At 48.0% G+C, this 13,155-nt stretch overlaps 7 protein-coding genes across 7 annotated transcripts; 3 read left to right on the plus strand and 4 right to left on the minus strand.

Annotated features, from left to right (window-relative positions):
- Positions 1 to 2,037: 2,037 nt before the first annotated feature.
- BABINDRAFT_7908 (uncharacterized protein) lies at positions 2,038 to 3,351 on the plus strand (the record flags this gene model as incomplete). The annotated part of the gene is made up of 1 exon (XM_019132701.1): positions 2,038 to 3,351. The coding sequence occupies one exon, from the start codon at positions 2,038 to 2,040 to the stop codon at positions 3,349 to 3,351; it is 1,314 nt and encodes a 437-aa protein (XP_018985019.1).
- Positions 3,352 to 3,441: 90 nt separating this feature from the next.
- PMI1 (mannose-6-phosphate isomerase) lies at positions 3,442 to 4,791 on the minus strand (the record flags this gene model as incomplete). The annotated part of the gene is made up of 2 exons (XM_019132702.1): positions 3,442 to 4,682; positions 4,740 to 4,791. 2 exons carry the CDS (start codon positions 4,789 to 4,791, stop codon positions 3,442 to 3,444), a joined length of 1,293 nt encoding a protein of 430 aa, XP_018985020.1.
- A 601-nt stretch (positions 4,792 to 5,392) lies between these two features.
- BABINDRAFT_166809 (TauD/TfdA dioxygenase family protein) lies at positions 5,393 to 6,535 on the minus strand (the record flags this gene model as incomplete). Its single annotated transcript, XM_019130464.1, has 1 exon — positions 5,393 to 6,535. One exon carries the CDS (start codon positions 6,533 to 6,535, stop codon positions 5,393 to 5,395), a length of 1,143 nt encoding a protein of 380 aa, XP_018985021.1.
- A 658-nt stretch (positions 6,536 to 7,193) lies between these two features.
- Positions 7,194 to 8,522, minus strand: BABINDRAFT_161410 (TauD/TfdA dioxygenase family protein). Its single transcript, XM_019128790.1, has one exon. The coding sequence runs from the start codon at positions 8,441 to 8,443 to the stop codon at positions 7,304 to 7,306; it is 1,140 nt and encodes a 379-aa protein (XP_018985022.1). The 5' UTR covers positions 8,444 to 8,522; the 3' UTR covers positions 7,194 to 7,303.
- Positions 8,523 to 9,718: 1,196 nt separating this feature from the next.
- On the plus strand, positions 9,719 to 10,366 carry RPL14 (60S ribosomal protein eL14). The gene has a single exon (XM_019127070.1). The coding sequence runs from the start codon at positions 9,825 to 9,827 to the stop codon at positions 10,221 to 10,223; it is 399 nt and encodes a 132-aa protein (XP_018985023.1). The 5' UTR covers positions 9,719 to 9,824; the 3' UTR covers positions 10,224 to 10,366.
- A 265-nt stretch (positions 10,367 to 10,631) lies between these two features.
- BABINDRAFT_36041 (uncharacterized protein) lies at positions 10,632 to 11,177 on the plus strand (the record flags this gene model as incomplete). The annotated part of the gene is made up of 1 exon (XM_019131748.1): positions 10,632 to 11,177. The coding sequence occupies one exon, from the start codon at positions 10,632 to 10,634 to the stop codon at positions 11,175 to 11,177; it is 546 nt and encodes a 181-aa protein (XP_018985024.1).
- A 41-nt stretch (positions 11,178 to 11,218) lies between these two features.
- On the minus strand, positions 11,219 to 13,021 carry OFD1 (oxidative DNA demethylase; the record flags this gene model as incomplete). The annotated part of the gene is made up of 1 exon (XM_019132703.1): positions 11,219 to 13,021. The coding sequence occupies one exon, from the start codon at positions 13,019 to 13,021 to the stop codon at positions 11,219 to 11,221; it is 1,803 nt and encodes a 600-aa protein (XP_018985025.1).
- Positions 13,022 to 13,155: the final 134 nt, after the last annotated feature.

Here is a 13,155-nt window from a genome sequence, read left to right on the forward strand (position 1 = left end):
CTGAGAAATAGGGTGCTACAACACGCAGTGACGCACTAGGCGCCTTATATGTAGCAACTCCGACGCACGATGACGGCCAGAATACAGGATACTATATTATTCGCACAAATGACGCATGGAATCTTTTCGGAACATCATTAATAGACATTTTTTGCGTCTATAAAAAGATAAAAATAAATCGCTACGAAACTTAAACCTTCACCCCAGACCGACTAGACGATAAAGGGAGGGGTCAAGAATAAACAAACTTAAACTCTTCAACATTCCAGTGTTCCCCACTTTTGTGCAGCATGAGAGTAGTTCGCCGTTAGCATGAAGCTTTGCGTGAATTTTCTTGAGGGGTAATACCCCGAGACAGGGTGCTCACCAAGGATTAAACTCCTCCAGCGGGGGGAGGGCGGGTTAAGCCTCTAACACCCCGTCCTCGTCGAGTAAAATATGCACGGGGGAATACGTCACTTGACTACCTATACGCGGTAATTGGATCGAGCTTACAAAACATGCGAATGGTATTCGAGAGGTACCCCAGTATGTAAGAAGTAGACTAGGTGGTAAATCCGGGGGAGCACACGCCACGAACTAGACGGGGCCGGTATAGCAGCTAGTTTTAAACCTACCCCGCTCATCAACTAGCCATAAACTAAAATATCCGGAGTCAACATAAAACGAAAATTCGAAGACTATCACCGAAGTTAAACAAGAGAGATATAAAGACCAGAATACGTATATGTTGAAGCTGGCTTGACTCTTCAATTGGGGGTCTAGGACTTACCGATCTTTAACAGTACTGAGAGAGAAACCTCTCTATCGAGTTTATGCGGAGAAACAATTGACCGCTATGCCGTGGAAAAATTCTTGATTACACCCCCGTATAGCAGTGCTATCGCCAGAATGCCGTGAGCCTAAAGTCACCTGCATATGGGTACGCCCTTAAATCTAAAGTGCTAGGATTACCGCAAACGAGAACTAAACACATTGACAAAGAAACAACACACCCTTGTTATTTCTTACGGAGTATGGCGGACATTACCGGGAAGATTTATGCACAAGACCAGGATGAATGATATGTTAGTCTAACAGCTGGACTTGATCGCACGTACAGTCCTAATTAGACGGCTTATTTTGTTTTAAGTACTTCTGATTCAGTCATTCATCTTTTGTTGGATGGTTCCTAGTTTATATTAAGTTTCGTAGTATGGATTTCATCTGGCCAGCCTTGTGCCTGTTTGGGAATGGATCATCTGCAAAGCTTCTCTGAGGTTAATACCGTAAGGGAGACCTTGCACATAGAGGTCATCCATTCTCACCAAAATTCCTGCCGCACTGTTGTGTTCCGGCATGGGAATGCATAGAGTTTGCCCAAGCTACAGCTGGAGTAATCGAACTAGCCACACTATATGCGCGAATTAAAGTACGGTGACGAAATGCGAAATTTTTACTTGGTTGCGCTATTTTGCGTAGCTTCTTTCGAGGATCCCATACTGGAAGCAGCAGTTGTTTGCTCTCTCTCTGCTGTAAAGATGACTCTCAAACGTGCACCCATATATATATACTGGCCATATCCACCAAAACCACCTTCGGCTGATCATGATATGTAAATGAATATACCACCCGACAGCCCTTCTACCCTAGTTGTCAAATCTTAATCCAAGTCCCCAAGGCAGCTATGTTGATCGGCCATCCCTCTGCGTCGCAATGGATATAAGCTTAAAAGCCCAACAACCCAGGGCGAGTGACGTGTGGTGCCACCCAGCGTCAGATCTCTGAAGGTCTAGACTCGGCCTTATATGCGGCGCTCATAACCTAATACTAACAGACTTAGTGTCAACGCCCGAGGCAGGCCTCCCACCTGTCTGCGGGGTTAGGTCACGTGAGGAGGTTTGCCGGAGAGGTATGGGGTACCAATAGGACTACGGGGAGGGGTTTCTCTTGCCAAAGCGTGTGGTGTCGGTTACTCCGGCTGATTTACCGAAACCGCATCAGCTGATGCGAAAAAAAGGCAATAATCGACAAAATCGAGAACACACACTCTTTTCCATGTTGCCTTGCAAAAGCCTTCGGACCCCTCCAAAACAGCTTCCCCGTATCTTCGGCAGAGCTCTCCGGCCTTTTAGCGTCTCGGGAATCCAATGCCAGGTGAAGTTCAAGAGCTACAACAACAAGTCCATTAGTCTTTCGATTGAGCACAAGACGGTTCTGCTAAACAATATCTTTCTCCGCGACGCATGTGACTCTCTCCGGTCGAGGGACCCTTACTCCAAACAAAAATTGTTCACCACTGGTAGCTTGGATGTTACCATCAGACCGGCTAGAGAGCCAAGGTTTATCACTAGGGAAGACGCAAATTCTTCCATTAGGGGCCTTCAAGTCGATTGGTCCGATGGAGCTTCGTCCTTCTACACTGAAGAGTTCTTGAGGAGGTACGCTAATGCCCCGCAGAACTGCGGGGAGGGGAGGGATCTCAAGTCTCAGATGCTATACTGGGATCTCGAAACGTTACGGGAAAACGAGCAAGAAATCGTCCACAATATCACCTACGACAAATATATGAATGACGAGAAGACCTTGTTCACTGCTTTGGACAACTTGAACAAGTACGGAATGGTTTTCATCAACGACATCCCGGAAGGCAAGGAGTTCATCATGCCTAACGGTAAGTGGGCCATAGAGAACATCGCTGAGCGGATTGCTTACATCAGAGAGACCTTCTACGGTCGCTTGTTTGATGTGAAAAACATCAAGGAGGCCACCAACATCGCCTATACCTCGACCTACTTACCGTTGCACATGGATTTGTGCTACTACGAGGCGCCGCCCGGGATCCAGATCTTGCACGCATTGCAAAATTCTACTGAAGGGGGAGACAACGTCTTTGCCGACTCCTACAGAGCTGCTTTATACGTCAAAGAGGCCGACCAAGCGGCCTACGATGCATTGTTGAAGGTCCCAATCAACTATCATTACGACCACACAGAGTATTACTACGCCTATTCCAGACCTTTAATCACCGAGGACCCCGTTCTGGGAGGAATCAAGGAAATAGCCTACTCACCACCGTTTCAGGCGCCGTTTGAAAGGGGAATCCTTGAACAGGATGCGCACCTCTTTGAGAGCTTCATGAGAGGCATGAAGCTTTTTGAGGGGTTCCTTAACGATCCAAAGAACCAGTATGTCATAAAGACTAACGAGAGAAGTGCGGTATTGTTTAATAACCGCAGAACCCTCCATGCTAGAAAGGAGTTCCGCGAAGTCGGGGCTCATAGTGAGCGGTGGCTAAAGGGATGCTACTTGGATGGCGATGCCTTTGACTCAAAGTTGAGAGTGCTTTACCGGAAGTACGGGGCTCAATAGGGCTATAGGACACCCAGGCGTGTGTAGATCTACAGAAACCAAAAATACAACAACATTATTATACAGAAATTATAAATAGGCAAAGACACTCTAGTTGGCTTCAACAAAGGCTCTGTACGAAACAAAGTCTTCGGATGTAGATTCTAACTCAATCTCGGCACCTGGGGCGACGAAGAAGACGAAACCGGTCTCCGCTTCGAGCGGAGAGCTGGAGCCCTTAACGGAAATCTTACCGGTACCCTTGGTAGTGATCACGATGGAAGGGCCCTCAAACCTGGCAAAAGTTTGAACGTCACCAGTTTTGGACAAGACAGTTTGCAACACGGAGAACTCGGCGATAGGTGGGTCGTACAAGACCGACTTACCGTCACCCTGGGCTCTTGGGAAGGCCAATGGGGCCATCTTTTGCTTCTCCACCGAGTCGTAGGAGTAGGTCAACATGTCAACCAAGTTTTCGACGTCCTTAAACTTTGGAGTGAAGCCAGCTCTCACGACATTGTCAGATGCAGCCATGCATTCGATGATGTCACCAGAGATGTAGGCGTGAGGGTCCTTAGCCTGTAAAAACATCGCTTCACCGGCCTGCAATTGACAATGGTTCAACATGACGCACCCACAGAATAAACCGATATCGTTTGGAAACTGCTTGTTGAGGCGGAGGATCAATTCGGCCTGACCGGGGTAGAAAAGCCCAGGCTGTGTGGTTGCGCTGTCTACCAAGGAGGCAGCCAATCTCGCGATGGTTTCGTCATTCGTGCGCATCAACTTACCGAACACGGCCTGGAGCAACTTTCTGTTGTTCACATCCGCATCAGAACCAGCTACGGCGGCTGGCTTTATGCCAGCCTGGAATTCGCGCTTGGTGTCCTCACCGACAATCTCGGCAAACTGCGGGAACTTGTTCAAGGACTCCGAGATTTGGTCTAACGGCTTGAACCCACAGAAGCCCTCAAAGTCCGTAACGGCAATGGCCATCTCCGGCTTGTGGTTGTCGTCTGGGTAGTTCTTTGGATCGTTGGCGTGCAAGATCTTAGCACCGGCCTTGTCAGGATGGGCTTGGATGGAGAGCACCTTTTCTATGGACAACACCTTGAACAAGAACGGGAGTTCCTTGGAGGAGCCAAATTTGGAGATGATATCCTGGCCTAATAGCTTGTCTGGATTGGCAGTTACCAAGTCTCTCAAGGTTTCGTTGGTACTGACGTTAACGGAAGGAACCGATGGGTGAGTGCCCATCCACAATTCTGCATATGGCTTGGACTCGTCAATCTTGGTGGCGGCGTTAGAAGCGGCAGCGAACCGCGCAACGGCCGAAGAGGAGCCAATCTTACCTACTGGGTGTTAGAACGTTGCTGATGTACACGCCATGGGGAGAGTACGTTACTTACCCCAGTCATAGTTCTGGTGACCGCAGTCAATTCTAAATAACAAGTTTGACATCAGGAAAGTGGTGAATGTTTTATATGGAGGTTCAAACCAAAAGATCAGAGAAGAAAAAGCCTTATACACGTGTCATGTGCGATATTTACTCTCTTTTTTTTACGTGTCGCACTAATGTTAGGAGATTCCTCAGATTGTGCTATATTTAGCGCACAAATCTAGGACAGAGAGCGACTTTCCCGGAACAACCCACATGTAACGGGTTTTCCACCTCGTGCATAGATATCTAAAAAGCTGCATAACAGATATGTACATGAATTCCACCAACCCATTATGCCAGGGGCTTTTCAAAACGATCAAACAGAGGGTTGAGAAGTGCGGGCTTCGATGGTTGGCAGAGTATTAGCCGTCTCGCACCCTCGTGGGCTGTTTGTATCGTGATAAGCTCATAATTTGTTTCTGGGCATTGCTACACCTTAGTCAGTCAGCCATATTTCATAGGCTTCGTGAATCCAATTGTGTTTCATTTTATAATTAGAGAAAAAAAAAAAGCTAGGAGAATATAGAATATAGCTCGGACCAATTGAAAAAAAAGGGCGTTTAGGAGGTCCTGCTCCCGTTCACCATTCACATGTGCGGATTGTGCAAATTTTAGAGAGGATTATTCAGCCTCGTCAAGGTCGCCTTCAACTGGAACTTCCCCTCTGACCATTAACCTGAAGGCATGTCTAGTGTGCCCCTTAGGGTCAAAATCCAGGATAGCTGAGTGGATGGCGATTCTGTTGTCCCAAAACACAACAGAGAATTGCTTCCAATTAACCCTGATCTGGTAGTCCACGGAGGTTCCAACGTGCAGGTACAAGAAGTCGAGCAACGCGCTGCTCTCCTCACGTTTGTACCCCTCTATTTCACGCGTGAACTGGTGGTTCACATAAATCGATTTCCTCTTAGTCACAGGGTGCTGCCTAACAATCGGATGATAGTTGATTACCGGGGCGCGTCTGACAACACCACCGGCCTTTAAAGCAAAAGCGGCTTGTTCATGAGCGGAGTGGCTAGCTTTTAAACCGTGTAAGCGTTCCTTGAAGCCATCGGATAAGCGGTTGTAGGCTTCCCTGGTGTCCGCGAAAATAGTATCTCCGCCAGAGGGCGGAGTATTCACCATTGCAATAAGAGAGTACGAAGGTGGCTGTTCCTCGTATGTGACATCTGAATGCCAAGCGGTAGAGGTGGTACGTGACGTCAACCCATATAATCTTTCCGGGTTGAAAGTCCCACTTTTGTAGATGTTGTGAAACTCTGGATGACCCTTCAAGTTCCCAGAGGTTGGGTGCTCGTGTGGAACACCGTAGTAAGAAATGAATTCTTTCAACTTGTCTGGACCCAACTTGAAGAAATTTTCCTGGTTGTGGAAAACCAAAACCCCGCGCTGGGCGATCAACGAAGCTAACTCATCCTTTGCCTTTGGGTTGTCCACCAAATCAGTCAATTGCACACCAGTAACAACGGTACCGAATTTTGGAGAGATTTCCTTTAAGGAAATCTCTTTGCTGGCCAACTTCAAGGTTGGTAACAAGGTTGGTAAGCTAGTATCGGCATACAATGCCCTGTCGTCGTATGGGACTTTGGTGTAGGCAGGTTGCTGAGGAATGGTCTTATCCCAGATCGGCAAATATTCAGGGTATGAAGATTCTTTCTTATCCTCGCTTGTAACGGTGAGGACCTGCTGTTTCTCAGAAAGCCCGATATGGGATAATCCCTCCTGAACGGCGGAGATCCCCTTAGACACAACGGCGGAAGACATATTATGATGGCTTGTTTTTTTTTCTTTTTACTGACTAGAGTCGTACGGCAACGATTATATTATGTTAGCTTAGGGATCCATCGGCTGCTTATATATCCTTGTGCCGAGGCAGTTCCTCGTTGACATTTTGAGGGTACCGCTGCTGACTAATTACCATCCACACCTCAACCTGATAGTCGTTCTATTTTCACAATCCGAGGGGTGATATGGTTCGCTGATTGAATTATCAAGATTTAAAGTGTGTAACTTTAAATTGTGGTAGATAAGACAAACTGTGGTGGGCTGGTGGCTACCTCGGGTAGAATGATGGACAAGAATCCAGCTTCCCGTAACAAGCAGGGGTTTTGAAACACCTGGTACTGAATAGAGAGAATAAAGGCGGATAAGGCTTATACTTGTGGAGGCGATGGCCAATCGCAATGATTCTACACAATCTCGCAATCTCGGCAGTAACCGGAGTTTACGCACGTTGATATATACCCCACATTTGTTAACCCCGAATATCACGTAGTTCGCTATAGATCTAGACTGATCACCGGATTTAATCCAATAAATATACAATTGGTGGCTTTTTCAGTGACTCATACGGATGGATACATCGCTACTGATACGGAGCTATATAATGCTTTGGGGGCGGAGTACACGTGTGGGCTAAAAAGCTGGTTAAGTTAAATATTTTCTGCAGACTCATGTAAATAATTAAAACAAAAGGAATGCGCGACGAAATTAAAGGACAAGGTGTATATACTTGGTTCAATCAGCATTAGACTATGCATCATCTGCTTCCTCTTCGATTTTTCCAGTCGGTATTTCGGCCCTCACCAGTAATCTGAATGCGTGCCGAATATACGAGTCGGTGTCAAAATCCACAAGGGCCGAATGTATCATAGATCTGTTATCCCAAAGAACAATGGAAAATTGTTTCCATTGGACTCTGAGTTGATAGTCAACAGAGTTGTTTAAGTGTTGGAGCAAAAACTTCAACAAGGCGTTACTTTCCTCCGTCTTAAGCCCTTCCACGGTGCGCGTGAATTGGCTGTTCACGAAGAGGGACTTTTTTTTGGTAACGGGGTGGTTTCTCACGATAGGATGGAAAGTGGTAATAGGCTCCCTTCTAAGGATCCCCCCATTCGCCACAGCAGTGTCAGCTTGTGCATGAGCTGAGTGACTGGCCCTCAAATCCGTTAATAAAGCTTGGAATCCCGGCGATAAGCGATTGTAAGCTTCCCTGGCATCGGCGAAGATGGTATCGCCACCGGATGGTGGGGTATCTACCATGGCCAACAAGGAGTATGATGGCGGCTGTAACTCGTACGTCACGTCGGAGTGCCACGCAGTAGAGGTAGTGTGCGTTTTGAAAAATTCAGCGGGGCTAAAGTCCCCACTTCTGTAGGTGTTGTGAAACTCCGGATGTCCGGCCAGACCTCCAGAGGTGGGGTGCTGGTGAAGGGCACCGAAGTACGAAACAAACTCCTTGATTTTTGCAGGACCTAACTTGAGAAGATCCTCCTGGTCACGGAAAAGCAAAACTCCACGTTGAGCCACCAACAATGCCAATTCATCTTTGGCTCTTGGGTTATCAACCAAATCAGCCAATTGCAACCCTTTCACCTCGGTACCAAACTTGGGGGTCAAATTACTTAACAAGATTTCCTTGTTGTCTAGCTTTTGTTTTGGTAACAAGTTTGGCATCGCAGGATCAGCGTCTAAGGCTTTGTCATGGTATGGGATCTTGGTATAGGCCGGCTGCGCAGTAATGGATCTGTCCCAAATAGGCAAGTACTCTGGGTAGGAGGATTTCCGTTTCTCAGTTTCGTTGACAGTTACAACTTGGGCATCCTTGGGAGCTTTGGAAGGGAAGCCAGTGCCGGAAATGGCGGAAATTGTTTTGCCAACGCTAGTAGACATGGTGCAGTAGATGTTGCGTCTGTTGGAAAAAGGCAAGAATTAGAGGTTAGTTCCAACTGCCAGAAGGTAACTAAGTGTATATTTTTATATCCCAAATAAGTTGAGCTTGAATAAAACACGTACAGAAAGTTACCCAATTTTCCGGAATTTAAGCTATTTTCGAAACTCAGTAAATAAACTGTGGATCCCCTTAGGTGGGTCGCACATAAACTTAGTAATATGCACATGCACCTCCAGCTCAGGCGAGGGATAACGTGCCAGCTTGTACAGTATTTGAGAATTGTTCATTTCAGGGGTATGGGGGTTGGATAAGAAACCAATTTATAGAACCTGATTTCTTTGCCCTCTTCTCATCCGTGTACTAAGCTAGAGAACGGGCGGAAATTATTGTTTTCGGTAGGTTACGTTGGGAGTAAGCTTTTCTAAGCCGCAGCCTCGATCACATCATAATATGGCTAAATTTCTGACCTCCCCGCCACAGTACATATCAACCGTTCATGCCGATCCAACGGTTCGTTTTTCAAATCCCGAGGAACAGAGATGAAGTGAAAATAGTTAAATGGGCGATAAAAGATCTCGTACCTAGCCAACACACAGGGCTATTAGCCTACCATACCCTCTTGACTGCTAGTACGCCCCTTCGAAGTTCAACAGCGGAGAGAGATCGATTGTCCAGCCAATTAACGCTAACGGTGCTTGTTGATCACCAAAGAGTGATTTTATCCTGTGGATTGTGAGGTACGGTAGCTGAGATCTTTCCAGCTGAACAACCGTGAAAGACCAGGCATCGTTTCTTTAGCACTTAGGAATTAATATAAGCCTAGTCGTATAGTATTCTGATGCATTTAAGAGGCTATTATATAGATGGTACAGCAGGGCAACGAGACGTAATACCAATAAGCTGTAAGCCCAGCTCTACCACCTTGTCCAAAGCATGACGTAATCCTCCTCTCACGTTTTATCGTGCGGGTGATAATTTCCACGTGATGGCCCATAGATTAGCGTGCAATGCCACTTCAAGAAAGCAGTCACAAGTGCGTGTGAAAATGTTCGCTTCAAGTCGAAAAACTCATACAGATGCAGAAGTTTAGTCACGTGTAGGTCACATGTAGCATCACGTGTGTACGCCAAACCACGCACAAAACGTTTCTTTTACCGAAAATTTTCGCGCTCCGAGTGGAAAAATTCTTTGGTCGTCGAAATTATTGTTTCCCGCACTCCCCCTACGCACGCAGCTGCTACACACAGAGCAGGTGAGGTAGGGTTGGCAGCTGGAAAATCCCAACCATGGCAGGATACCGTAGTTAATAAAAGTAAAGTAGCTTAAAACACCCTCCTTAGGAACTGTTAGAAGAGATTTTAAAGACCATATCCCTTAAAAATGTCTGAAACCAAAGTTAAAGCCTCTGCTTGGAGATTAGTTGAAGTTGGCCGTGTCGTTTTAGTTGACGGTAAATTGGCCGCCATCGTTGAAATCGTCGACCAGAAGAGAGTCTTGGTTGACGGTCCAAAGACCTCTGTCGTCAGACAGGTTGTCTCTTTGGCCAACGTTGTTTTGACTCCATTGACCATTGCTTTGCCAAGAGGTTCCAGAACTGGTACCGTTGCCTCTAAGTGGACCGCCTCCGGTGTCGACGCTAAGTGGGCTGCCTCCTCTTGGGCCAAGAAGATTGCCGCTAGAGAAAGAAGAAGACAGTTGACCGATTTCGAAAGATTCCAGGTTATGGTCTTGAAGAAGCAGACCAGATTCGCTGTTAAGAAGGCTTTGGCCAAGGCTTAAGTTTATTGACTCCTCAATATTCTCATCCTAATTCTTTTCTAACGACCCTCTTTTCCCAAACCTTTTTATCTAATCTACTTCTCATTCCCGCGTGATCGGTCCAATACTATCCATTCCATTAATCTGTTCTATGCATTCCTATTGGTTGTTTTGGTCTGCTGACTGTGGTTTCTACTATGTTATTTAGGTTTTATAAACACAATGTAATTATTACAGTTATCGGTAATACCTCTGTAGCTATAGATACCGGCAAGCCCACGGTAGCGTAAACATGCGTCGCATTAAGGGCAAGCGATTCTACTTTGAAAGATCGGTTGCGTTTCTGTAAACACTAAAAACGTTGCTTTAGCGTTGAGTGCGGACGCGAACGACAAAACCTAGCCACCCTGTTGTCCCCTATATACCTCCATGACATACATTGAGACCTCATCGGGAAACAGAATCTCCAGAGAGGCTGTGATCACAGGCTCAGACCGGATCCTCATCAGTGGTCACACCACAGTACACCCATACGCCTACTTGCACGGCCAAGTGACCCTTCACGATTCGCTACACCCAGAAGATGCACAGGACTTGGTGCCCACCATCAGCATTGGTAAGTACTGCTACGTGGATCACCACGCGAGCCTCACTCCACCCGCGTATCCCTCTGAAAAGCACCTCCACGGGACGCTCAAGATCGGTAACTACGTGGTGCTTGGGGAGTACTGTGCCGTAGAGGCAGCCAGCTTAGGTAACCGAATTCTCGTGGGCGCGCGTGCCAGGCTCTCAAACATGTGTGTAGTGTACGATTGCTGTGTGATTGAACCCGATACGGTGGTCCCGCCAAAATGCGTGGTTCCTCCTTTCAGCTTGGTCAGCGGGGCTGGCCCCACCTTCAAGGTAAAAGACCTCAACGGCTGCTACAAGGAGATAATCGAACTAGAGGCTCGGGAATTAAATGTATTGGGGTGAACATCTATGCCACGCGAATCAAATGTAAACCAAATATCTACTTAGTCTGCTTCCTCTTCCTCCTTGAGACCCCATTGGCAGCTAAGGTCCCAACGACTACCCTGGCTGCTCCAGGAAACATACTTTACAAACTTCAAGACACTCTCGTCCCTCAACATCAATGTCAAGGAGTTCCACTTGGCCTGGCTGGTGAACAAAACGCCGTCGTCGCCGCCATCCTCGCCTACCTTGGCGGCCTTGTAGATCGCTGGGTCGTCCTCATCCTCGTCATCCATCCCGGCCATGCACAACTCATAGCCGCCCAATTCGCCACTGTCCCAGCCCTTAGACGGGGTCAAGTTCAAGGACGCTTCCAAGAGCGCGTCGGTGGCAGGCAATTTAGTAGCCAAGGTAAAATCGTGGCCAGGCCTGAAGCGCCGTACAAGCACCTGATCTGAGAGAATCGCGAGCCCCGTGACGGCTGCCACCCACTTGCGGAACGCAAGCGACTGGAACATCGCGCCTACACGCGCTAACTGGACCGTGACGTGCGCGTCGTCACGCGGCGCGGCGCTTTGTGCGATGTACTGCGTCAATGCAAAGTTTGGCGCGTCCTGTGGGCCCACGATGGCGCGCTGCGTGCCAGCACTGGTAGTCACGTCCTCCGGCTGGCGCCCATCGAGGTACATGTAGCGGTGCTTGTGGGGCGGAACAGCGCACTTCCAAGGATATTGAATCTCAGCAGCGGTCTGCGGCATCTTGGCCTCCATCTCAAGCGTCCTGATGGCCTCGTACAACAGCCCAGCAAACTCTGGGTTCAACAACTCCGGGATCTCGATTACGGACTCCTCGGAAAACACCGAGTGCATCTGATGGATTTGGGAAAGGTCCAAGAGGGTCGGGTTCATGAACTCGGCTAAATACTCATGCTCCGCCTTGGCCAAACCCGGAAAGACCTCTGACACCAGTTCGTAGACCCTGAGCTCATCCACTGGGAATCCCGTTCTAATAGGCTTAGGGAAGTCAAACTCCGCTAGCTCCTTTGACTGCAATTGCTGTAACGATGATCTCGCTTCCGTCGCTTCTTGTTCGCCCGGGATGTAGCCGTCTTCGCCTTCCTGGGGAATGTGGAACCACCCCTGGATCGACAACCTCTGCTTATTGACTCGGACCTCTTCCACGTCGTGGAACGACAAGCCAGGCTGAACGGTGAAAAACGCAATCTGATTAAACTGGGGAACGAGCTTGCAGTGGTAATCTGTCTGGGGCACGTTCGGGATAACCGACGGGAAAAGACGCAATGCTCCACCGTAATGCTCCTTCCAGGTCTTGTCAGCATCGGGTAAGTACAAGATGAAGCTGACACGTCTGGAGCCGATGACGTCATCATGGGTCAAGAGGTGGCACGACTTGGTGTAGGTGTTGATACTCATGTCGGTCTTGACCCCACTCAACTTGCCGCACCCGGTAAGCTCCGAGAGATAGTCACGGAACTCCTCCGAGTAGATTGCGGCTCTCATTTTGAATAGGGAGGGCAAACGCGACAAATCGTCCCAGTCGAGGCCCGACAAGTTGGCCAAGTCCCCCGACTGGTGCACTTTGTAGATATCGGTTTCCTTTTTAGTGAACACGATCTCGTTCTCAACTTCCTTTCGGACCTGGCGCAACAACGTGTCGTCCAAGAGCGACTTGATGGTCCCCCATTTGTATGGCTGGGAGGCTAACACAGACGTTTTCAAGTCGGCGCGGAACTGCTCGTCAAAGATTGCCGGGTTAAAAAACGAGTGGGTGTCTTCCTTGGTGAACTGGGTGTTGAGTTTTTTGGCAGAAGCCTCCTCGACCGCCTCTGTGGTTCTTTTCGACATAATTGTGGTTTATAAGACCGGAAATGTGAACGTAAAGTGGTGAGACTAAGTACTCGTTACGGTGAAAAATTCCAGCTTGAAAATCTTACGATAAGCTGAGCCGCACCCGTCAGGCCATGCATATGGTGAGACGT

This window comes from Babjeviella inositovora (assembly GCF_001661335.1).
Source record: "Babjeviella inositovora NRRL Y-12698 unplaced genomic scaffold BABINscaffold_6, whole genome shotgun sequence".
In the NCBI taxonomy this organism is placed as follows: Eukaryota; Fungi; Ascomycota; class Pichiomycetes; order Serinales; genus Babjeviella; species Babjeviella inositovora.

What these genes read in the sequence shown, in the direction of transcription:
- RPL14 (XM_019127070.1), top strand. Translation starts at nt 9,825, where the DNA reads ATGTCTGAAACCAAAGTTAAAGCCTCTGCTTGGAGATTAGTTGAAGTT.
- BABINDRAFT_161410 (XM_019128790.1), bottom strand. Translation starts at nt 8,443, where the DNA reads ATGTCTACTAGCGTTGGCAAAACAATTTCCGCCATTTCCGGCACTGGC.